The sequence below is a fragment of the Erythrolamprus reginae genome, chromosome 2 (assembly GCF_031021105.1).
Source record: "Erythrolamprus reginae isolate rEryReg1 chromosome 2, rEryReg1.hap1, whole genome shotgun sequence".
Lineage (NCBI taxonomy): Eukaryota > Metazoa > Chordata > Lepidosauria > Squamata > Dipsadidae > Erythrolamprus > Erythrolamprus reginae.
In genome coordinates this window covers 239445638-239472309 of record NC_091951.1, presented here as the reverse complement: position 1 = coordinate 239472309, position 26672 = coordinate 239445638, and the positions used below count along the sequence as shown (strand labels likewise).

Below are 26672 nucleotides of genomic sequence, written 5' to 3'. Positions count from 1 at the left end.
GAAAATGATTGAGGCAGAGAATGAGAGGAGAGAGAAACAAAAGAGAGAGAGAGAGGTGATTCTTGAAGCATATGGTAAAAAGCATCCAAATAATAAGAACCCCCCCCAGCCCACACCTGTTTTTGAAAAGAATAAAAGATAAAAAAAAACCAGCCCTCAACTGGTTTTGGAAATGGTTCGAGTGTATACACACACACACACATAAGGGGGGGAGAGAGACAGGGATGGAAAAAGAGGAGAAGTGAGAGGGAGAAGGAATGAGGGGAAAAGGGAGGAAGAGAGAGAAATGAGAAACATGAGAGAGAAAAGGGGGAAAGACAGGAGAAGTACCCAGAAATGAGACAGTGGTATAAATTTCAGGAGGGATGATTGATGATTGACTGTATTTATAAGGGGATGTTACATGGGATTGTATATATGAGGGGGTTATTTATGTATGTATGTATGTATGTATGTATGTATGTATGTATGTATTTATTTATTTATTTATTTATTAGATTTGTGTCATTTTGGTTGGTGGTGTGCCCCAGGATTTTGTAAATGTAAAAAATGTGCCGCGGCTCAAAAAAGGTTGAAAATCACTGATTTAAAGCATATGGTAAAAGCACTTAAATAATAACAGAGAAAGAAAAACCCCAACCCTCACCTGTTTTTATTAATAGTTATGTTTTTGAATTTGCTGGTTGTTTTAGTTTTAATAGTAATAGAGTTTGGTTTTGTTTTATTATTAATTTCTTTTAATAAAAAAGAAGGGATTTATTATTTATTTATATTTATATTTATTTTTTGTTTGTTTATCTGTCTATCTACCTACCTGCCTACCTATCTACCTATATATCTACCTACCTATATATCTACCTACCTACCTATATATATATATATATATACTTCTATGCCGCCCAGTTTTTTTCTCAAGGTGACACACCACCCGAGTTATGCTCAGTTTTTTGGCGAATTTTGACACACCAAGCTCAAAAGGTTGCCCATCACTGTTATAGGTCATAACCAACACTTTGAATTGTCACTGGAAACTGATCGGCAACCAATGCAGACTGCGGAGTGTTGGTGTAACATGGGCATATTTGGGAAAGCCCATGATTGCTCTCGCAGCTGCATTCTGCACGATCTGAAGTTTCCGAACATTTTTCAAAGGTAGCCCCATGTAGAGAGCGTTACAGTAGTCAAGCCTCGAGGTGATGAGGGCATGAGTGACTGTGAGCAGTGACTTCCGGTCCAAGTAGGGTCGCAACTGGTGCACAAGGCGAACCTGGGCAAACGTCCCCCTCGCCACAGCTGAAAGATGTTTCTCTAATGTGAGCTGTGGGTCGAGGAGGACGCCCAAGTTGCGAACCTTCTCTGAGGGGGCCAGTGATTCTCCCCCCAGGGTAATGGATGGACAGATGGAGTTGTCCTTGGGAGGTAAGATCCACAGCCACTCCATCTTATCAATTCTACCTCAAGATTTAGAGTTCCTAGTAATAATTTACAGTTATCACTTTCTTTCAATTGCTTGTTCATTTCCTAAAGTTACTGGTAAAAATAACACAGGAGGGATATAACTTTTTTTAAAAAATCAAGAAAATATGGCTACTGTATTAATGGGCAAACCACAATTATCCTGTATATATACAGGACATCCAAAAAGTCAATCCCCAGACCAATTACAATACGTATATCTTATTAAGGTTTTTCAGAGAAAATGTTACTGTACTTAGGAATGTTCAGAGATCAGGTATCAAATGAGTAAGGAAGTACTTACAAGCAAATTTGCAAACAGTTTGAACACTGAATGTAATTTAGACAATAAATTATATAGAGAGCTTGAGTTTAATGGCATAGGGGAATTGAGATCCTCTTTCCCCCTAGGCCTTTACAATTCTATGCATGGTATGTATGTATGTATGTCTGGTTTTTATATTAATGGGTTTTTAATCGTTTTTAGTATTAGATTACTATTGTACACTGTTTTATTGTTGCTGTTAGCCGCTCCGAGTCTCCGGAGAGGGGCGGCATACAAATCAAATCAAATCAAATCAAATAAATAAGTAAATAAATATAAATAAATATAAATAAATAAATAAATAAAAATAAATGAATGTATTTTGAAATTTATTGTCTTGGTATTAGACCACAAATAAGTAAGTTTAAACAAATTAAATTAATTTGCATATTTGACCTGACTTTTAGAACTTTATTGTTATATTATTATTTCTTGGGTGAATAAGGTTCATTGTGGCTGTATGATTTTTCAGAATTGGAATTCCAATTTTCCCCCAATATCAATATGAATCAATATTAATCTGATTAAGGAACAATTCTATTCTCCCAATCAAGCAACGGAAACAATAGGGTTCAGATCAGAGATTCATTCCTTGATCTTAGTAGAATTCCGAGTGTTCCTCTCCACAAGACTGTAAATGGGTTGTAACTTCTAAAATAAAAACTCCCAAAGGAAAATAATGGTACCACGTAAAATATCTTTTGCCCTGAGAATGGCGAACAGCAATACAGTGAATGGAAATATCAATAGAGCCACATTTCTACTTACTTGGCTACAGACTGAATAACTTTTGAAGATGTATCTTTGATATTTGTGAAAAATCTTTCAGTCCCACCTCGAAGGATGTCAAAAAACCCACCAGCAGACTGGTCACATTCTGCTACTATCAACCCTAAAAGCCAAAAACACAGCATTATAACCTAAGTAGGCAATCAGCATTATTCTTTCTAAACAGACTTACATTTCCATTAGAAATTGCATTAAATTGTACTTCCATTTAAAAACAAATTCAGCAGGGCACTTTAGCTGCCGTCTTTATTTATGTATTATTACCTTAGTCTGTGCCTTTTAATTAAAGCAATATTTTTCTACACAAAGAAGAGCGGCCAGCTGTAATAATTCAACTGAAAAGCAGCAAATGGTTCCTCTTCTAAGATAGTCCACACACTCCGAAGCAAACACAGTCCTGCAAAACTATTAGCTGCAATAAGCATTCAATTTCAGATGGCAGCCAGCTGCTATTACCTCCAGGGATCAGAGGGCTGCTGTATGTTTTAAATGCTCACACAAACGATAAGTCTATACAATGAGAAGAAGTACAAGGATCATCTAATAGAGAGAGCACTTAGACTTATATATTGTACTGCTCCAAGCAGTTTACATATTGCCCCTAACAATCTGGGTCCTCATTTTACCCATCTCAGAAGGATGAAAGGCTGAGTCAACCTTGAGCCTGGTGAGATCTGAATTGCCAAATTTCAGGCAGCTGGCAGTCAATAGAAGTAGCCTGCAGTACTGCACTCTAACCACACTGTGGCTCATAACCCAACTCTCTACAGCAGAGTTCCCCAATGTTTCCGGCTGTGCAGACCAGGAGGGTATGGTTCATCCAAGCGGCTGGCAAGCAGGCGCACACACGAAGCTCCATTTCCACACGCGGCATGTGTGCACGCCTGCTGCTTACAAAAATAGAGCATGTGTACATGTACTTTCCCACTACAGTGGAACCCCGACTTACGAGTTTAATTGGTTCTGGAAGGAGGCTCGCACGTCGAACAGCTCGTATGTCGAAACATTGTTTCCCATAGGAAACAATGTAAAAGCGATTAATGCGTGCAAGCCCGAGGGCTGAGGGGAAAAGACGTCGGCTGAAGCGGGGAAGTTCGCCAGGAGTCAGCAAAGAAGCCGCGCGTGTGTTTTAAAACATCGGAGCCGGCATGGGGAGGCTTTTAATCAGCCCCCGAGCCCCCAACCCGGACTCGGGGGTTGATTGAGAGCCTCCCCATGCCGGCTCCGATGTTTTAAAACACACGCGCGGCTTTTCCGCTGACTCCTAAAGCGGGGAAGTTCGCCAGGAGGCAGCAGAAAAGCCGCGCGTGTGTTTTAAAACATCGGAGCCGGCATGGGGAGGCTCTCAATCAACCCCCGAGTCCGGGTTGGGGGCTCGGGGGCTGATTAAAAGCCTCCCCATGCCGGCTCCGATGTTTTAAAACACACGCGCGGCTTTTCTGCTGCCTCCTGGCGAACTTCCCCGCTTTAGGAGTCAGCGGAAAAGCCGCGCGTGTGTTTTAAAACATCGGAGCCGGCATGGGGAGGCTCTCAATCAACCCCCGAGTCCGGGTTGGGGGCTCGGGGGCTGATTAAAAGCCTCCCCATGCCGGCTCCGATGTTTTAAAACACACGCACGGCTTTTCCGCTGCCTCCTGGCGAACTTCCCCGCTTTAGGAGTCAGCGGAAAAGCCGCGTGTGTGTTTTAAAACATCGGAGCCGGCATGGGGAGGCTCTCAATCAACCCCCGAGTCCGGGTTGGGGGCTCGGGGGCTGATTAAAAGCCTCCCCATGCCGGCTCCGATGTTTTAAAACACACGCACGGCTTTTCCGCTCGGAAGCAAAGCAAGCCAGCCCGGGTCTTCTCGGCTCGTATCTCGAATGTGAGCTCGTGAGTCGAGCAAAAATTTCTCTAATCTCGCAGCTCGTATCTCGAGTAGCTCGTAAGTAGAGCTGCTCGTATGTCGGGGTTCCACTGTACTCACATAAGTGAGGGTGCATGTGTGCACTCGCTGGCCATTTCCACAGCCCAGCTGCAAACCCCTAGTGACCCAATAGTGTGCCGCAGCCCACAGATTAGAGACCGCTGCTACAAAACTAACTTTGAAGACCTGGCTTTGCAGATTGGCCTGGGGGCCATAAATTTAGAAACATAGAAGATTGACGGCAGGAAAAGACCTCACGGTTCATCTAGTCTGCCCTTATACTATTTCTTGAATTTTATCTTAGGATGGATATATGTTTATCCCAGGCATGTTTAAATTCAGTTACTGTGGATTTACCAACCACGTCTGCTGGAAGTTTGTTCCAAGGATCTACTACTCTTTCAGTAAAATAATATTTTCTCATATTACTTCTAATCTTTCCCCCAACTAACCTCAGATTGTGTCCCCTTGTTCTTGTGTTCACTTTCCTATTGAAAACACTTCCCTCCTGAACCTTATTTAACCCTTTAACATATTTAAATGTTTCAATCATGTCCCCCCTTTCCCTTCTGTCCTCCAGACCATACAGATGGAGTTCATGAAGTCTTTCCTGATAAGTTTTATGCTTAAGACCTTCCACCATTTTTGTAGCCCGTCTTTGGACCCGTTCAATTTTGTCAATATCTTTTTGTAGGTGTGGTCTCCAGAACTGAACACATTATTCTAAATGTGGTCTCACCAGCGCTCTATACAGCGGGTGAGACCACATTTACAGCTTGATGGGCAACTGTAAGAATGGTGTGTATGTATATGAGTGTGTTTTTCTTTTTTTATATAATAACTTTTTATGGGTTTTTTAGTTTGTTATGTTTTAAACTCAGGCAACTATTCGACTTCTTTTACTGTTTTGTATTCATTCTTATATTTGTACCGCTGTTGTAAGTTGCCCCGAGTCTTTCGGGATTGGGCGGCATAGAAGTCGAATAAACAAACAAACAAACAAATAACTTAACCATTCACTAGAGCAGTGCTTCTCAAAAAGTGGAGCGATGCCAGGGGGACATGTGTCAGCCCATTGAACATGTGAGCCGGGATGGCGCAGCAGGTAGAATGCTGTACTGCAGGCCACTGAAGCTGACTTGTAGATCTGAAGGTCAGCGGTTCAAATCTCATCACCGGCTCAAGGTTGACTCAGCCTTCCATCCTTCCGAAGTGGGTAAAATGAGGACCCGGATTGTGGGGGCAATAGCCTAGCTCTGTTAAAAAAGTGCTATTGCTAACATGTTGTAAGCCGCCCTGAGTCTAAGGGGAAGGGCGGCATAAAAATCAATCAAACAAACAAACAAACGAATGAATGAATGAATGTGTGGTCAAGTTTCAAGTTTTATTGGATTTATATGCCACGCCTCTCCGAAAACTCGGGGCGGCTAACAACAATCATGAACAATATACAATAATAATCCAATACTAAAAGCAAATTAAAACCCCTTAATATATAAAACCGAACATACATACAAACATACCATGCATACAATTGTAACGGCCTAGGGGGAGAAGAAGCCTTAATTCCCCCATGCCTGGTGGCAGAGGTGGGTTTTAAGTAGCTTACGAAAGGCAAGGAGGGTGGGGGCAATTCTAATCTCTGGGGGGAGTTGGTTCCAGAGGGCCGGGGCCGCCACAGAGAAGGCTCTTCTCCTGGGTCCCGCCAAGTGGCATTGTTTAGTTGACAGGATCCGGAGAAGACCCACTCTGTGGGACCTAACTGGGTCCCTCTCAATCGATTCTCCCAGAGGAGGAAGGTTTTCCCAGTTGCACGTTGCTCCCAGCCCGGAAGAAAAGGCAACCAGGCCGGGCAAAGCGGCTGTGTGGGTTCTTGCTGTTCTCGATGGTGCCGTGGTAGCCATGAACAGCATGGGGAAGCTGCTGCTGGACAAGGAATAACATCCTCTGCAGCTAAGCAAATGCTTCGAACAGAACCTTAAAGCCTCCTTCCACACCATTCGCTGTGAGGTGGCGTTTACGGGCCAGGCCTTTGATCCCAAAACATTGACTTGATTAAGCTGGCCTGGCTCTGTGTCAAAAAAGGGCCCTAACCACAGTAGCCTATGACTGCCTAACTGAAAACAGGCTCCACTGAGTTCAGTGTGCCTTACTCCCAGGTAAGTGGGTAGAGGAGCCTTCCATAGCCAATAATTTGCTTATAATAAGTAAAATAATAAATATTAACACTAAAATTCCATTCAGGCTCAGATCGGAGAGTTAGGGGCACACAAAATGTTTACTTCTTCCTGGGTGGGTGGGTGGGTAACAGAAAATAATTGACAAGCACTGCACTAGAGATAACTATCCAGGGTCTGCTTAAAAAACCTCCAGAATTAGAGAACCAATCTTCCATTGGCAGTTGTAACAACTATGGCATTTCAACTAACTTCACAAAATGTCACTCATTTCATCTGCAGACACTATTGGTTTTTAGATTCCATACTATTTGACTAAACTTTCCATCAAAAGGTATACAGTGATCCCCCGGTTATTGCGTCCCCGACCATTGCGAACAGGGTAATTTGCGATTTTTGAACCCGGAAGTCAAAACACCATCTGCGCATGCGTGCCCTTTTTTCTATGGGCACGCATGCGTAGATGGCGCCGGGCAGATCAGCTGCTGGGTGGCTTCCCTGGGTCTTCCCCCTCTTGCTGGCGGGAGGGCGAAGCCCCCCCCAGCACCCGCTGCCCGCCCTTCGCCCTTCGCCCGGGAAGTTCGCCAGGAGTCAGCGGAGAACGGCCGGCTCCAATCGTTTTAAAACAGGCGCGCCGTTCTCCGCTGACTCCTAAAGCGGGGAAGTTCGCCAGGAGTCAGCGGAGAACGGCGGGCCTGTTTTAAAACGATCGGAGCTTTCCAATGAGTCCCGAAGACAAACGTCAAACTTCCACGTTTGTCTTCGGGACTCATTGGAAAGCCGCGCGGGTGTTTTAAAACGTCGCCGCCGACATGGGGGGCTTGCTAGCACCCCCCAAACCCGGGTTGGGGGTTCGGGGGGGTGCTAGCGAGCCCCCCATGTCGGCGGCGACGTTTTAAAACACCCGCGCCGCCCCCAATCTTCGGCTCCTCGCTAGCGCTGCGGAAGTTAAAAACACCATCTGCACATGCGCAGATGGTGTTTTTACTTCCGCAGCGCTACTTCGCGAAAACCCGCTCATTGCGGGGGGTCCTGGAACGGAACCCTCGCAACGAGCGGGGGATCACTGTATACATCTGTTCCAGTGAAGTGACTGTAATTCACAAATTCACACATTTTTTCCTGGTCTCTAAAGTGCCCTGTTGTTTAAGTATACATATCATCTGCTCTGTAGAAAGATTGTAAAGATGGTCAGATTTTACTAGTATAATTAATATATTCCTAATGTTAATTAAAATATTGTAATTATTCTGAAGGTCCATTAGGGCACAGATAGAAACCTGTCTAAAGTTTATTTATTTATTTATTCATTTATTCATTCATTCATTCATTCATTCATTCATTCATTCAATTTTTATGCCGCCCTTCTCTTTAGACTCAGGGCGGCTTACAACATGTTAGCAATAGCACTTTTTAAACAGAGCTAGGCTATTGCCCCCACAATCCGGGTCCTCATTTTACCCACCTCGGAAGGATGGAAGGCTGAGTCAACCTTGAGCCGGTGATGAGATTAGAACCGCTGACCTTCAGATCTATAAGTCAGCTTCAGTGACCTGCAGTACAGCACCCTACCTGCTGCGCCACCCCGGCTCAAGTTCCTATGTTTGGCTTAAAAATCAGGTAACAACATTTTTCCTTTTTAATAGTTTATGTTCCAGGAATCATTTCTCAAATTCATACTGTCAATAAATCTTCAAAAACCCACATATGATTTTTACTCTTCATCAGAGAAGGCTAACTATACAATTGGACTGAATTCTCTACATCCTACAGAATCACTTTCCTCCCTTTTACTCCAACATCCCAAATTACTGGGCTTTGTTATGATTCCGTGGTTTATTCCAAACCTGAAGTTTGTTATATTACATATAAGCTCAAGGTGGGACTCATAATGCTTCCCTTTCCTTTTTCCCTTGGGTGGAGTTTGGCATGTGAGAGAGTGACTGGCCCAAAATTACCCAGTCAACATCCATGTCTGAGAATAAACTATGAATTGGTCTCCTTGTCTAACACTTTAATTGTAAATAAGATGTTATCAATAACAGAAGGTAAGGAACTCATCATTCTGTTCAAGCTTGATTACTATTATTTTTTACTGTAAATATGCTGTTATCAATAAGAGAAAGTAAGGAATTCATCATTCTGTTCAAGCTTGATTACTATTATTTTTTACCAGGATTTCTAAGTTTGGGGAAAAAATTTAAATTCTAAATCAGTGATGGCGAATCTATGGTACATGTGCCACAGGTGTCACATGGAGCTATATCTGAGGGCACACGAGGTGTTGCCCTATGTCAGCTACAGTGTGTATTTGCATGCTAGCCAGCTGATTTTCAGCCTTGGGAAAGGCTGTTTTGCCCTTCAGCTTCCCTGAAGTCCCAGAGTGCAAAACAGAGTCCAATGAGCAAACTGGAAGTTCAGAAAAACACACTTCCGGTTTGCCTGTTGTGCTAGTTTTTTTTGCACTCTGGAGGCTTCAGGGAAGCTCCCTGAAGTCCTGGAGTGCAAAAAACAGTACAATGGCAAACTGGAAGTTTGGAAGATGGACTTCCGGTTTGCCCGTTGTGCTGTTTTTCACACTCCAGGGATTCAAGAAGCTTCCCTGAAGCCTACCGAGTGCGAAAAACAGCACAACGGTCAAACCAAAAGTCAGCTTTTCTGAACTTCCAGTTTCTTCATTTGTCCATTTTTTTCACCATCCTAGGCTTCAGTGAGGCCCGTGGCATGCACAAGGGTGTAGAGATGTGCACATGTACAGAGGCAGCATGTGGGAGGGGGGGGTCTGCATATGTGGGGGGGACGAAATAGTTGTGGTCCCATAAGTGCGCACTAGTGTACATGCACACTCCCTTTTGGCACGCAAACCAAAAAATGATTCACCATCACTGGTCTAAACATAAAGCTTTAGTGCAATAATAAAATAAGTAAGAATTGAGATGGTCAAATACTGCGAAAAAGGCTATATAAAAAAGATGCCAGAATGTTAAATGAAACAGTAAGAATTAGACAGTACATGAAGAAAGTTCCATTAAGCATCATACCTGCATTATATATATTGTTAAGCTGACCAGCAGGTTTTGAGTTCTGTGGCACCAAGGCTAAAGATGTCTTAGGCTGAGCATAATTCCCGTAGCCCCCATTTTGTTCAAGAAGCTGGGAGGGAAAAAGCATCACAGCAGGAGTAAACACAAATATACTCCCACTCTTCCCAGCCCACAGCCCATCTGCACTAACAAAAAAGGAATTGTCACTTTAATTATGTTAGGTTGATTGTAAAAATAGAACACAAGGATCGCTGCAAATTTTGATTTTATCATAAAGCTCTAAATGAAGCATTCAAGAAGCAATAATCTATGGAATGTGGACAAACACTAAGTCAAATTATTAAAAATGGAGGACTGGCTTATATAATCTGCTTTATCTTCACTGTCAACTATCATTTTCTCCTTCATTTTTCAAAACATAGCCTGGAAGAGCAGAAAGAGAGCAGAATAAATGGATGATTTGGGGAGGAATTATGCAACTTCCATTCCCAAAAGCCAATCAGAGTATTTATCCCTTCTGCAGTTCCGAATAGCTCTCTTAAACAGATGTTTTCAAACTTGGCAAGTTTAAGACTTGTGGACTTCTGGGAGTTGAAGTCTATAAGTCTTAAACTTGCCAACTTTGGGGACCCCTGCTCTAAAATGATTATCATCTATACTCAACGTTTTGCAATCCTCCCAATAATATTAAAAGCTGGCCACTGATTCTGTCCCATCCAATGACATTGTTATTTCCTTCTTCTTGTCCTGCCTTCAGAATAGGTTGTTCCTTGCTGCCATAGGTTTTACTAAAGCTAAATATCAAGTTCAATTCCTGATGATACATCTATGATATTTTCTTAGCAGAAATAAATGAATGATATGATATAGATCTCGTCCCAATCATACCTATACTGCTGGGGTTCTACCACGTGATACACAGTTCTGCCACATAGCAGAGAATTGGTTTCACCATACGGGATCTATTACCTCTGTGATAGGGGACTTTGGATTCACATTTCTAGCAGCCGCAATCTCCTGCAGCTGATTGACCATCTCAGTGATGGACAGCCTCTCTCCTGGGTTCACCCTCAAAGCAGAACCTAAAGACAATTCAAGAAAGAGATCAGCATATGTTAAAAGCCTGCCGATAGGACTTGTGATCATTGCTATAGCTAGAATGAAGCCACACATTTAAATTATTCTGAAATAATAAAAAGTCAATCTTATTGCATGCATTAATCTTTTTCCTGAATTAAGAGTAGGCCAAGTCTTCCAATTTATCCTCTTCAAATGAGTTGTACTTGTAATGGCTCCCATTACTACTCTCTAGCTTGGACACAGAGAAGCAGGAACTATGAGAATGTCTGTGTTTCTTATAGAACAAATATTGCTGAAGCCCCACCCACATACTGGCCTTTTTTTGGCCTCCACATGCCCATTTCTGGGCCTTTTTCAAGCCTGTTTTTGAGTCTTTTGGGGCCTGTTTTCAAGGCTTCTGGGGCTCGTTTTCAAGGCTTTTTTTCAACCAATTTTGAGGATTTTTTCAGTCCATTTTTGAAGCTTTTTTCAGCCTTTATAAAAAAATACAGACTGAAAAAAGCCTTGAAAATAGGCAGAAAAAAGTCTGCAAAAGGCAAAAACCTTTTTTTCTCCCTTCTAGATTTAGGTGTGTCTTATAGTCTGAAAAAATATGGTATGTAATGTCCTTGTCTGAAACTTACGTATAAGATCATGAAACACAGTATATTTTGTGTCAGTCTGTGGAATGGAGTATTTTCCATTGACTATTCGAAGCTTAGCTCCATCTTCAAATGGGTGTTGTCTAAAACACAACAAATAGAGGATGCAACCCAAGGCCTGCATGGAAATAACAAAGAGTTGACAAAAAGAAACTGAACAAGACTAAATCATTCAAAGTTTAGCCAAATCAATTGTAATAATGATTATCCTTCCTTTTAAGTTGCTGTTGTTGATTTGACAGGCAATTCAGCATTTGATAAAGAGATTTAAATGCTTCATCAACAAGCATGATTATCCAATAGCTGCCTAAAACTAGGATACTGTTTTGTAAAATGTTACTATGTTTTGGAGTCTTTTGAAAGAATTAAACTTACTATTGGGACCATCGTGTTTTACAGGCAATTGTTAAAACACACGGAGGAAATGGACTATCAAATGAGTAAAAGTGTAGAAGGGCCCTTATTTTTATCCTCTGCTTCTTGCATTTTCAGATAACTTACTTTGTGGCTTTGAATCATCAAAAAGAAGCTATTGTGGTAGCATTGAGCGGAACTTTATCATGTGAGGTAGTCCTTTTGTCTATAGTTATATGGTATTATAGTTGAAAAAAGTTTTGCTTATGGAAGCTTTTCATGGAATACATATATTCTCTTCTATCAGAATGTTTTCAGCTGACCCTAAGGAAAAATCTTGTCACCCCCAGATCCATTTGCATTTTTCTTTTGTTGACAATTTCGTGTTGGTGCTTCCTAGGGAGATTTTTAACTAAACATCTTTCTTGAAACTTAAGAGAGAGACATACTGCCTTCTCCGAGTCCCGTCGACTAAACAATGCCGTTTGGCGGGACCCAGGGGAAGAGCCTTCTCTGTGGTGGCCCCAACCCTCTGGAACCAACTCCCCCCAGATATCAGAGTTGCCCCCACCCTCCTTGCCTTTCGTAAGCTCCTTAAAACCCACCTCTGTCGTCAGGCATGGGGGAATTGAGATATTCCCTTCCCCCTAGGCTTATAAAATTTATGCATGGCATGTCTGTATGTGTGATTGGTTTCTTAAATTGGGGTTTTTTACATTACTTTTAATATTAGATTTGTTCATATTGTCTTTTTACTGTTGTTAGCCGCCCCGAGTCTACGGAGAGGGGCGGCATACAAATCTAATTAATAAATAAATAAATAAATAAATAAATAAACAAACAAACAAACAAATAAATAAATAAATAATACTTGAAATGGAAATTTAATATACTGAAATGTCTTGCTTTAATGAAAAGAAGCACTAGCATGACACAATAGCAGTGTTCTAATATCTAAGGTGTTGCCGAAGAATGCAAAATTGGTACCGGTACATGGTGGATAAAAGGATGAATTTGGTTAATGAAACTGATTTGCGACAACTGATGGGACAATGGGACAAGGTAAGACGATATATGGCGAGTAGAATCCGAGACCAAGCTACAAGAAACAAATTGGAATCACTTTATAATATGTAAATAGATACTTTGCTCTTGGGTTAAAATGGTTTATACAAGAAACACCCCCGATTTGGTGGTGGGGTATGAATGTTTGTCTGGTGGCGGGCACAATTCACAAAGCCCTTGTTTTATGTTGTGTGTGTGTTTATATTGTAAAAATCAATAAAAATATTTTTTTTAAAAAAAGGTGTTGCGGAAGAAGAGGGAGTCAACCTCTTCTGAAGGCAGGACAAGAAGCAGTGGATGGGAAGCATCCCAGACCTAAGGAGACATTTCCTGACAGTTAGAGCAATTAATCAATGGAACAACTTGCCTCCAGAAGTGGTGAATACTCCAACACTGAAAGTTTTTTAAAGAACATATTGGACATCAATTTGTCTGAAATGTTATAGGGTTTTCTGCCTGAGCAGGAAGCAAGACTTCTAAAGGTTCCTTACAACTCCTTTACATTGAAAGAAGGCCACTGGGTCCGATCCCACAATGAAATACATGGGGTTTCATTTATTGTTTTAATAACAAATCAGTTCCAGACAAATTAGAAAGCAGAAACAAACATGAGTTGGCATGGTCCATTGTATTCAGAACTGTGAGTGCTTCTTTCCATTCAATTACCTTTAAAAGCAATGCTGAGCTTGTTTTCCCATTCCTCCTCCCTCATCTCTTTTTTCCTTCTATGTCAAATTATTTAGTTTAAACCTTCAGTTAGAAAATGTCCTAAATTGTTTCTGAATTGTGCAAAATCTTAGGAAAGGTTAAGCAGCTTCATTGATGAGGAGCACTAAGACAACGTAATAAGTCTTAAAGAAACAGAATTGAGAGGTCTAGTTAGAACATTACTATTTCTAAGAGTATTTACTGCTTCCCTATTTCCCTAAGGTTCTGCCCAAGTTACTTCCATCACACTAATGGGCTTTTCCTTTTTTTTTTTTTTTGAGATGCCAATTTCAGATTTTGCAGTACTTTATTTTAGTTTTAACATCTACACTGAATGGTGTTCATACATTGTAACAGATTAGAATTAGCTGCCTGGTGGAGTATTAGACAAAAGAAGGAGTAGAAACCTCTCTAAATTATTATTATTATTATTATTATTATTATTATTATTATTTATTAAATTTGTATGCCGCCCCTCTCCGTAGACTCGGGGCGGCTCACAACAATAGTAGCAAAACAATATGTAATACAAATCTAATAATTTAAACTAAAAACCCATAATTTAAAAACATGCACACAACACACCATACATAAACAATATAGGCCTGGGGAAGTTATTTAAGTTTCCCCATGCCTGACGGCAGAGGTGGATTTTAAGGAGTTTACGAAAGGCAAGGAGGGTGGGGGCAATTCTAATCTCAGGGGGGAGCTGGTTCCAGAGGGTCAGGGCCGCCACAGAGAAGGCTCTTCCCCTGGGACCCGCCAGACGACATAAATGAGAAAGCCTAATCAATAGGGACAAATCACAACTCCCAAAATTTATCTAGGTAGAAAGAAAATGCATACCCATATATCTTGCTTTTCGTCAATTGGAAAGTTTGAATATAAATCTATAATTTCAGGAGTTCTATACATTGGCGTAGTGTTTCTTGTGACCTGTGCACAGAAAATAAGAGATTTAGTTAATCCACAAAGGTATTAATATTTTTAATCAAAATCACTTATTTGTTAAAGTTCGGCCTTATGCTGTTTAACATTCAGCCTTTTCATAAATTATCCTAGCTTTTACAGCAAGCATATCTATTTACAAGATCAAAGAGCTTACTTAGATAACATATACCGGTAATAATGAAACTCCTTAGTTAGTTACATTCAGTTATTTTATTTATTTGTCCAATTTATCTAGCCACCCATCTCAAAAAACAAGCGACTTTCCTGTAGTCTTTGGAGAAAACAAATAATTTCCTCACCACTATCAAACTATTCACTAAGGCTGCAATACTATTACCATTAGTTTTCTTGTCATTCCTCTCAGTCATCTCCTCCCACTTATGAATGTTTGACTGTAACTTGTTTGTATCCTTATATTTTATACTAATATTGTTTCCTGATTGCTTATTTATACCCTATGATGATCATTATGTGTTGTACCTCATGATTCTTGACAAATATATCTTTTCTTTTACGTACACTGAGAGCATATGCACCAAAGATAAATCCCTGGGCCAATAAAGAATTCTATTCCATTGCATTCCATTCTATTCTAAAAGTTATCTAGTCTCCAGTAATTAAGCATTTTGAGAAAAAAAGCTATACTTCTGTAGTAGAAAAGATCACCGTTAAACCAGAGATACATTTTGGTGCTCTCCATCTCTCCAACGAAATTAAATTTGTTTAGCTTTTGTCCTGACCCAGAGAAAAAATTTTAGCCACACACAATCTTCAGCTGTAATAGGATTATGTAACTCTCCCTGAAAGCAACAGAGAGCTGCTACATCAAAGTGAGTAATGTGACTCTTCACAAATTACTCAGCTAAAGAATCAAAGAAATATTGTAGGGAAACAGAACTTCCGTACACACTCCTATATGTTTGAGCAGTTTTTTACAAGTAAGCAAAATACACTCTAACGATAAGGAAAAAGAGGCTTGGCTCTAACCAAAGCTCTTTGATTTCCCCCTCTGCATCTCCTGTTCCTAACCTCAATTTCCTGTTCTTTTTCTATCAGTCGTTGGAAAAACAGACAAGCTCTTTGAAAAGCTGTTCTCGGAAACAAAACTGTGCAAAGAGAAGACAATATATGCAGCTTGGCTGGGAATACGTTTTGAAAACCCAGCGTGGAGTTTTGGCACAGGGCTTATTCAAATGGAATATATCCGTCTGTTTTGCTGAGTAAGCATAAATGAAACAAAAAAGCAGAGTGTTTAATAGCATGGTTCAGAGAGTGGAATTTCAAACAATGCAACTGAAGCTAAGCCACCTACACGTTGGCAATTCTTTGAAAAGACCAATGAATAAACCCCACAAAAGTAAGATTCTCATACAAATGATACGCAACTAATTTTTTAAAGTAACAATTATTTTCAATATAATAAAGTTTTCAAATGTGGGGAGCGATGGCTCAGCAGCTGAAGGAGTTGAGCTTGTCACCTGCAAAGTTGAGATCTCAGGTTTGGGACCCAAGCCCTGCATGACGGGGTGAACGCCCATCCTCACCCCAGCTTCTGCCCACCTAGTTTGAAAGAATGCACATTCAAGTAGATAAATAGGTCGCACTTCAGAAGGAAGGTGACCATATTCTGTGTGCTTCAGTCTGTAGCCATGCTCACCACATAACCCTGGAAATAGTCATCATAGTCAGTCATAGAATTTATTGGCCAAGTGTGATTGGACACACAAGGAATTTGTCTTGGTGCATATGCTCTCAGCGTACATAAAAGAAAAAGATACATTTGTCAAGAATCATCTGGTACAACACTTAATGATTGTCATAGGGGTCAAATAAGCAATGAAGAAACAATCAATATTAATAAAAATCTTAGGATACAAGCAACAAGTTGCAGTCATACAGTCCTAAGTAGGAGGAAAAGGATGATAGGAATGATGAGAAAAACTAGTAGAAATAGAAGTGCAGATTTAGTAAAAAGTCTGACAGTGTTGAGGGAATTATTTGTTTAGTAGAGTGATGGCGTTTGGGAAAAAACTGGTCTTGTGTCTAGCTATCTTGGTGTGCAATGCTCTGTAGCGACGTTTTGAGGGTAGGAGTTAAAACAGTTTGTGTCCAGGATGCGAGGGGTCAGTAAATATTTTCACAATCCTCTTTTTGACTCGTGCATATACAGGTCCTCAATGGAAGGCAGGTTGGCAGCAATTGTTTTTTCTGCAGTTCTGATTATCCTCTGAAGTCTGTGTCGGTCCTGTTGGGTTGCAGCACCAAACCAGACAGTTATAGAGGTGCAGAGGACAGACTCAATGATTCCTCTGTAGAACTGTATCAGCAGCTCCTTGGGCAGTTTGAGCTTCCTGAGCTGGCTCAGAAAGATCATTCTTTGTTGTGCTTTTTTAATGATGTTTTTGATGTTAGGTGACCATTTTAGGTCTTGAGATATGATAGAACCTAGAAATTTGAAGGTCTCTACTGTTGATACTGTGTTGTCTAGTATTGTGAAAGGTGGAAGGGTTTCTCTTAAAGTCTACCACCATTTCTACAGTTTTGAGTGTGTTCAGTTCTAGATTGTTCTAATCACACCACAAGGATAGTTGTTCAACCTCCTGTCTGTATGCGCATTCATCATTGTCTTCAGATAATACTGTCTCCCTTAGCTAAGACATGGAGATAGTCAGACACATCTGGACAGGGGAAACCTTTACCCTTACTGTTTTCAAAAGGGAATACAACATGTTGAAAATAAAATATAGTGCTGGATGTCTTACCTCATCTTCAACAGTTGCCCGTCTTTGTGCAGACCAGCTATAATCAGGATAATGTGTCACAACTGTTGCACTACCAAAATCACACAATTTAATGGTTCCTTGATTACTTATCAGCGTATTTTCAATCTGCAGAGACAAGTTGCACACATTTACATTTAAAGAGTCTCTATGTATGCATATTTGTGTTCTCATCACCTAGGTAGGCACAGATCATCAAGGTTCTCATTAAACTAAAAAAAATTTTAAGGTTCAATAGCTTGCTTTGACATTCAAAAGTTCTGTACAGTTCTTGGAAAGTTACTGAGAACAAATTTTAAATGCTTAAGGCAGTGTTTTCCAACCTTGGCATATTGAAGGTATTTGGACTTCAACTCCCAGAATTCCCCAGCCAGCAAACACGGGCTGGGGAATTCTGGGAGTTGAAGTCCAGATATCTTCAAGTTGCCAAGGTTGGGAAACACTGGCTTAAGGCACTGATGGGTAACTTTTTCCGGATCGAGTGCCCAAAGTGTACATATGCATGTTCCCCGCCCCAACACGTGCACCCACACACACCCTCAGCTACATGTGCATATGTGGCAGACTAGGGCAATAGTTTGTGTGCCATTAGAAACATAGAAAAATAGAAGATTGATGGCAGAAAAAAACCTCATAATCCATCTAGTCTGCCCTTATACCATTTCCTGTATTTTATCTTAGGATGGATATATGTTTATCCCATGCATGTTTCAATTCAGTCACTGTGGATTTACCAACCACGTCTCCTGGAAGTTTGTTCCAAGGATCTACTACTCTTTCAGTGAAATAATATTTTCTCACGTTGCTTCTGATCTAACCAACTAACCTCAGATTATGCTCCCTAGTTCTTGTGTTCACTTTCCAATTAAAAACACTTCCATCCTGAACCTTATTTAACCCTTTAACATATTTAAATGTTTCGATCATGTCCCCCCTTTCCCTTCTGTCCTCCAGACTAAACAGATTGAGTTCATTAAGTCTTTCCTGATATGTTTTATGCTTAAGACCTTCCACCTGCGTGCCATAGGTTTGCCATGATGGGCTTAAGCAATGAGACTCAAGACATCACACCTTTTCACCCACATGTGTATACTCTTCAACCCACATGTAACATAAAGAACACCACAGATTTATGATTCTCTGCAGCTTCATGTCATTCTAATAATATAACATCACTAAACAATTCAGGTATGTTTTAACCTGACATCAATCCAGTTAAATTCTTAAAAGAAAAACCAAAACCACCATTCAAAAATTCTTTAAGCATCGATTTCTATCTGCTCACTATCCAATCAAGGGGAAAAATTAAATCCAGGTCTCATTTCAGTCCTGGTCAACACTACTGTATATAATGTTAACAAATAAGATATACTGGCAATTATTTTCCAGGTAGGCTTTCCAGCCTGGTTCTGCTGATGTGCTAGGATAACTTCCAGAAAGTGGTCAGATTGCCTGGGAATCAGGGAACTAGAAGGTGTCAAAAGGACAAAGGAAGTCACCTGTTCCTTGTAGTATAATCATATTGCAATTAAAATCCCTTGGAACTCCACAGGTTATACAAAATATGGCAGTATTTACTATCTGTAGTCAGCTTCTGCACTGTTTCTTTCTGCAGTGAACTTTATACATAAGACCAACTCTCAAAGTTTTTCCACTTTTTAGTTCTGAAATAGGTGTACGGTTTTGTCTCCTCTCCTTTAAAAAAAAATTAAGTATTGACTCTTTTGAAGTTGCTCATGAAGAATGTCCAGGTTTGGGGAAACTTTCAGCAAAAAATGAGCTTAAACTTCTCAGGCAACCTCTACTTTTTACTCTTTTTACCTTTCAGATTGCTACAGCCAAATTCAAGCCCATTGTAACTCAAAGTGTCACTGCTTCAATCTCATAAGGAGTAGAGAAACATGGGTTCCTTACCTTTAAATCTCTGTGGATAATAGGGGGTTTCTGTTTGTGCATATGTTGCACAGCACGGCAAGTCTGATAAAATATCTTCAAAACTGTATCGCACGAGAGGGGGCCTTTCGATTCCACTTTCTTTAAAAATTCCACCAGCTGCCCTATGAACATAAAATCCATGAATCACACACACATTAGGGAAAAGGCAACGGGAATGCTAATATTGATGACAGACAACAGAGGCAGATAAATACCCTCTACAACCCCCAGATCCCTTTACTTTTTTGCTATATTCTAGGTAAGAGTTGAAGCTCAGGTGATTTGGATCATTCTGAGATTGTGTGATGAGCACAGCGTTAATGGCAAGTGAATACATTGTATGCTGCTCCATGTGCCATTAGAAAGGGAAGAGAAAAATGTGCAAATCGGTCCAGCTCTGGGATTTTGCTGGGCAGAAATAAGTCTCCAGCAATGTATCCTCCACCATGCAACAACACCTCAGCTATATTTTTCGGAGTATAAGACACACCTTTCCCCCCTAAAAGAAGCTAAAAATTTGGGTGCGTCTTATACTCCAAATGTTGCATTTTTTTCTCCAGCCCTAACGAGATGCTAATGATCTTCCCAGCTTGCAGGATTGTTTCATTGCTACTCTGAAGAAGTTTTTTTCCCAGCCTTGTCTTTGCAGGCTTTTTTTTCATTGCTACTCCCTCCAAAAAAGGGTTTTTTTTCAGCCCTAACCAAGGGATAAAATAATGTGCTGACCAGATTTAGGATGCTAGCCAGATGAATACCTGGTAGATGGATTCCCCCACCAATTTTCCTCCCCCAAAACTAAGGTGCGTCTCATACTCCAAAACACAGTACTTCTTTTCTTCAATGCACTCTATCATTATTTTGTATGATAATAGACTGCAAACAAGTACTGCAGTACATTCCAATCATTACTCAGCCTTTGTAAAGGTTTGGTGCAGTGAGGTTTGGTGTAGTAGTGAAGGTGCTGATCTAGTAACCAGGAGTTCTACCTTAGGCTGTAAAGCCTGGTGGGTGACTTTAGGCCAATTATTCTCTCTCTTAATCCGACCTACCTCACAGGGTAGTTGTGGGGGAAATAGGAGAAAGTAGAGGACTAGATGTGTTTGCCAGTTTGATTTACTTATAAAGTAAAGGATAAAAATCTCATAAACAAAGGGGAAACAGGGAAGACCAAATATTGAACAATTTTGGTTCATTAGCCTATTGTTCTTTTGGCAAGAAAAATGGCAGGTTTTGAAATGTAAAACATTTCTAAAAGTTTTTCTTTTCTTATTTGTACTCGGGTGAGAACTTTTTTAAAAAAAAAGTCATTTTATTTCTTTTTAAAGGTATTTTTATTGGGGGTTTTTTAAGACAAAAAGAAAACACACTGACAACAAAAAACAAAAAAGTAATTTTAATTTTGCATTTGTTTCATGTCTGACACTAGGACAAAGAGGAGGAGATAAACATATTCATCAATCTTAGTCAAACCAAATAATTAGTCAGAAAATTTTAATAGGCAATGAAAACATTAATTAAAATCCAGAGTCCTGAAATGGGGAAGAGTCACTTGATTATTCCTCTGTGACCCTTAAAATAATGTTTTTGTTCATTCTGTTTCTAAAATATTGCTTGAATCAAGAAATGTCAGAAATGAAAAGGAAGGAATTAAGTTTCAAATTCCAGATACTGAAGACTATAGATTTTGTTCAAAATACGTAGCAGCCCTAGAACCCTTTGCTGATACTAAACATTTTTGTTCTAAAAAACATTGCCTGAGTCTCAATAGAGCCAGCCTGGCTGAGTCAGTGAATGAGGCTGTCAAGCCAAGGTGATTCCACAAAAAGACAACAACAACAACAACAACTTTACCTTTACAAAGTTCTGTGAGCAGAAGAAACTCCCCTTGCCCAGTATCCGATTCTTCTTTTCCAATGGAGGCAGCAGAACAGAACTGGACAATGTTTGGATGCCCAGATAGTTTTTTCTGGATCAAGTGTCTATTAAGGTTTCAAAGTTTCTTGTTTATTTGGAAAACCTCTTTGCAGGCATGCAGTAGAATTACAGTTTACTCAGGTGGATTATAATTCCAATTCTGAACAAGAGACCATGGTCAGGAACACCCAGCCCAGGATGTTGAAAACTCAATGGATTTTGCATTCCACTATTATTGGCAAAGTTTGGCAAGTGTGCTTCCTGCCTCCAATGCGATTAAGAATGGCTTACATTGAATTTATCCAATTAACATTAGTATGCAACTTTTAACCACATTCTATGCATAATTTAAAGCAGGAGAGAAAAAAGGACAGAAAAAAGCATTTCTGATGTAACAATAATATTTCAAAAGAATGTAAGAGTTTTAAACAAGGATTAATTTACACAAATTAGGAGGGAGGTAGAACTGAGGCAACTACAACTTCAAACAAATTTGCTATTCTATATATTTAATCAAAGATCCCATTTAGAGTAGCTGTTCTGTCCTCTGCCTCTTCTGCTTTTCTTGTCATATGAGCAGCAAAACAATCTGGAATACAATCGTTAACTGATATTTTAGCTGCAGACAAACCTGGGTTTCAAATTCTGAGCTGTTTGAAAGACATTCAGATAGTAAATATAAAACAGACGTTTTGCTCTGATGAAGAAGCATAGAAACATAGAAGACTGATGGCAGAAAAAGACCTCATGGTCCATCTAGTCTGCCCTTATACTATTTTCTGTATTTTATCTTAGGATGGATATATGTTTATCCCAGGCATGTTTAAATTCACTTACTGTGGATTTATCTACCACGTCTACTGGAAGTTTGTTCCAAGGATCTACTTACTACTCTTTCAGTAAAATAATATTTTCTCATGTTGCTTTTGATCTTTCCCCCAACTAACTTCAGATTGTGCCCCCTTGTTCTTGTGTTCACTTTCCTATTAAAAATACTTCCTTCCTGGACCTTATTTAACCCTTTAACATATTTAAATGTTTCGATCATGTCCCCACTTTTCCTTCTGTCCTCCAGACTATACAGATTGAGTTCATTAAGTCTTTTCTAATACGTTTTGTGCTTAAGACCCTCCACCCTTCTTGTAGCCCGTCTTTGGACCCGTTCAAATTTTTTTTAAAATTTATTTATTTTATTTACTTATTAAATTTGTATGCCGCCCCTCTCTGTAGACTCGTCAATATCTTTTTGTAGCAGAGGTCTCCAGAACTGAACACAGTATTCCAAATGTGGTCTCACCAGCACTCTATATAGCGGGATCATAATCTCCCTCTTCCTGCTTGTTATACCTCTAGCTATGCAGCCAAGCATCCTACTTGCTTTCCCTACTGCCTGACTGCACTGTTCACCCATTTTGAGACTGTCAGAAATCACTACCCTTAAATCCTTCTGAAGTTTTTGCTAACACAGAACTGCCAATACGATAGAAAAGAAGCCACTTTTATATCCTAACGTATTAAACCAGGATTTGACAGTCCAAGCATAATATAATTTCACCTGTCTCCAGAAGGATACCATGAAGCAGACTTCTTGAATGATGGCTTTGTTCTTTTCCTCTTCATTGGACAATAATCTCTGCCAGGGAAAAAAAAGAGATCACAAAGAGAAACATTTTGGTTTCTTTTCTCTTTTGTTGGTGTGTTTGTTTTGTTTCCAAACAATAGTAATTGTACCCTTCTCTTATAATTATATTAAAATAAATTATCAGCTCACACAAACTTTGCATGTAAATACATTCTGCGAAACAAATAATTCCCTCACCACTGTCAAACTATTCACTAAGGTTGCATTACTATTACTATTAGTCTTCTCATCGCTCCTATCACCCATCCCCTCCCACTTATGACTTGTTGTTTGTATCCTTGCAATTTATATTAACATTAATTATTTCATGATTGCTTATTTGTACCGTGTGACAAACATTAAGTGTTGTATCTCATGATTCTTGAGAAATGTATCTTTTCTTTTATGTTCACTGAAAGCATATGCACCAAAGACAAATTCCTTGTGTGCCCAATCACCCTTGGCCAATAAAGAATTCTATCTATCTATCTCATATCACTGATTTCAAGAATTGTGGTGGCGCAGTGCTCAGAATGCATTGTTGTAATTCTGCCCACAGCCTGGAGTTTGATCCTGACTGGCTCAAGGTTGACTCAACCTTCCATCCTTCTGAGATCAATAAAATGAAGATCCAAACTATTTTGGGCAACATGGTGACTCTGTTAATTACTTGGAGAAGGCTGTAAAGTGGTATATAATTGCTAAGTGCTATCATGCATGACCTCCAGGTTTAGATGAAATCAAGTGTGGAAATTAATCCACACGTTTTGGTTGGATCCTGGCTTCACTGTGCAAATTCACAGGAATCTTAATTTTCAGCTGAAAATCATCTGGGTTATTGCTAAAAATACCTCAATACATGAAACTGTATGCTATCAGAAATCAAAATGTGGTAACTAGGTTCAATTACTGGTTATTATTTCTTTATTAGTAGGAAAGGCTCAAGTATGCAGGTAACGGTATTTAACATTCATACACAATCCTTTAGGGACTGTAGGCTCAAGGTTGACACAGCTTCCATCCTTCCAAGGTCACTAAAATGAGGACCCAGATTGTTGGGGGCAATATGCTTACTCTCTATAAACTGCTTAGAGACAGCTGTAAAGCACTGTGAAGCGCTATATAAGTCTAAATTCTATTGCTAATGCAATTGCTATATTTATTCTTGCTTTCCTCTCCTCAAATAAGAGTTTAATCTTATATTTACCTTGCAAGCTCTTTCAATGTTACTCTCTGCAAAGAATGTTTTCCAAGCCCTAAGACTTTCCAGGGCTTTTTTTCTTTGCTCTAACTTGCTCCAAATAAGTTTCTTTCCAGCCCTAAACCAGGGCTAACAATGTTCCCATCTCTTACTGGCTTGCAAGTTTTAGGGAGGAAAAAGGTGCATCTTTCATTGTTACTCTTTCCGAATAAAGTTTTTTTAAAGCCCTAACCTGGACATAAAATAATATGCTAAAGATGCTGAATAACTGGTAAGCAGATTCTTTCCCCTATTTTGCTCCCAAAAAACTAGAGTGCGTCTTATGCTCCAAAAAATACGGTAGTCAATTCTGGAACTGATTTGTTCTTAACTGCTGTACTGGCAGTCCTCAACTTACAACTACAATTCAGCCCAGAATTTCTGCTGCTGAGAAATTTGTCAAATGAGATTTGCAACTTTTCTTGCCACATTTATTAAGCGAATCACCACAGTTGTTAAATTAGCAACACAGTTGTTAAGTGAACCTGGTTTCCTCATTGACTTTGTCAGAATGTCGCTATGATGAACACCGGACTCTGCAACCATCATAAATATGAATCATTTGTAAAGCATCCTAATGTAAATCACCTGATCATGGGAAGGCTGCAATGGTTGTGTGAAAAAAGATCATAAGTCATTTTTTTCAATGCCGTTGTAAGTTTGAATGGCCACTAAATGAACTATTGTAAAATCAAGGACTAACCGTATTTGCTATTCACAGTGTTACCATCAATAAAGTCAACAATAAATAAAATAGCAGATAAATAAAAATCCTCCAAAATAAGATAATTACCTTTAAAGCATAATCCTTGCCACTTCCAAGATCCTGAGCTTCATATACAAAAGCAAAGCCACCTAAAAAGAAAATGAGATGATTAAAAAACCTTTCAGGCCCAAACCCCAGAGACGATGAGATCCACTCAAATCCAGATCCTTATTTGATTACAACTAATAGACAGAATCTTGCCGGACTAAAACTATAACCATGTAACCTAATACAGTAGTTATGGCTTGGGAGACTCTAGGGCAGTGATGGTGAACCTTTTCCCTTCGGGTGCCAAAAGCACATATGTGCATAATTCAATGCCCCTCATGCACCCTATGCATGTGCATGAGACCCTCCACTTCTGGTCCGCCCCCCATGCTCACATTTCCCAATTTCCAGTGAGCCCAATGGGTCCGCTTTTAACCCTCCCCAGGCTCCAAAGCTTTCCTGGAGCCTGGGGAAGGTGAAAACGGCACCCCCCGCCCCCGGAAACTCTCTGGAAGTCAAAAACGCCCTTCCAGACCTTCCACGCAAGCCAAAAATCAGCTAGCCAGAGCACACATGCTGTTAAAAAAAGTGTAAAAATGTAGGGAGGGATTGGGCTGAAGTGCCCTGTGGAAGAGTGAGCTGGAGCAGTGGTGTTATCAGGGCTCTGCTCAATGCCCAGGATCAGTGTTGTGTGGCTCCAGCTGGTTGGCACTTCCAGGCACAACCCGCAGCCTTGGGGAAAGGAGACGGTTGGAGTTGCACCAAAGAGAAAAAAAGAGGAGGAGGGGGAGAAACGGAGAGAAAGAAAAATACAACAGGGAAAAACAAGGGGACGGAGAAAGAGAGACGGAAGAGAGGAGAGGCTTCTCTGAGACAAGCAGAGGGAGAGAAGAGCATAGAACAGTGCAAATATTAATGTCAGAGAAACAGGCACCTGTTTCCCATTAAAAGTGTGGTTAAATGGATGCACAGATATCCTGTTTCCCCAAAAATAAGTCACCCCTGAAAGTAAGACATAAGAGAGATTTCGTAGAATTGCCTAATATAAGGCATCCCCTTAGGAGACGTTTTGTTTCTCAGCATTCCCAAACAGAACATATAGAATAGAATAGAATAGAATTTTATTGGCCAAGTGTGATTGGACACACAAGGAATTTGTCTTGGTGCATATGCTCTCAGCGTACATAAAAGAAAAAGATACATTTGTCAAGAATAACATTGCTGTCCATAAATTGCATCCCAAAATGCTGCATCAATCAGATTTGAAACACATCCAACATGCATCCAAAATGAGGCTGCGTGTTTGGATGCATTTTTTCTGCAGCGGGACACAGGATACAATTCATTGGGAAAAAATAAGACATCCCCTGAAAATAAGACATAGCACATCTTTGGGAGCTGTCTTATTTTCGGGGAAACACTGTAGTCCTCAACCTACGACCACAATTGAGCCCAAAATTTATGAAGCTAAGTGAATAATTTGTTAAATGAGTTTTGTCCCATTTCACGAGTTTTCTTGCCAAGTGAATCACCGCAGTTGTTAAATTAGCAACGTGGTTGTTAAGTGAATCTGCTTTCTCCTTTGACTTTGCTTGTCAGAAGGTTGCAAAAGGGGATCACAGGACCCCAGGATACTGCAACCATCATAAATGTGAATCAGTTACCAAGCATCCAAATGTAAAACAACTGACCCTGAGATGCTTCAATGGTCATATATGTGAAAAATGGTCATAATCACTTTTTTCAGTAACTTTAAAAAAAGGATTTCAAGCAGCTCGAAATCTTTTTTTAGGTACAGTTACAGCAAACCAGAATCTTTTTGTGGCCCTTTAAAGACTCCCAGAAAGAGAGGAGTAACTTTGAAGGAACCTGGTCTCCCTATTCCTAGTCCATTACCTTAACCACTACAGCCATGGTGGCAGTTTATAAATCTCA

The 26672-nt window shown here is 40.0% G+C and overlaps 1 protein-coding gene across 2 annotated transcripts in view; it reads right to left on the bottom strand.

Moving 5' to 3' along the window:
• Positions 1-26672, bottom strand: part of LOC139162208 (cyclin-G-associated kinase-like) — a 110561-nt gene that overhangs the window by 61136 nt on the left and 22753 nt on the right. For both annotated transcript variants that reach the window (XM_070742316.1, XM_070742317.1), the window contains exons 2-11: positions 24777-24838; positions 22696-22755; positions 21060-21174; positions 19188-19330; positions 17256-17381; positions 14389-14478; positions 11398-11533; positions 10664-10776; positions 9692-9803; positions 2549-2672 (exon numbers count right to left, since the gene is read on the bottom strand). In XM_070742316.1, the coding sequence (XP_070598417.1) occupies positions 2549-2672; positions 9692-9803; positions 10664-10776; positions 11398-11533; positions 14389-14478; positions 17256-17381; positions 19188-19330; positions 21060-21174; positions 22696-22755; positions 24777-24838 (1081 nt within the window). The remainder of the gene's footprint in view (positions 1-2548; positions 2673-9691; positions 9804-10663; positions 10777-11397; positions 11534-14388; positions 14479-17255; positions 17382-19187; positions 19331-21059; positions 21175-22695; positions 22756-24776; positions 24839-26672) is intronic.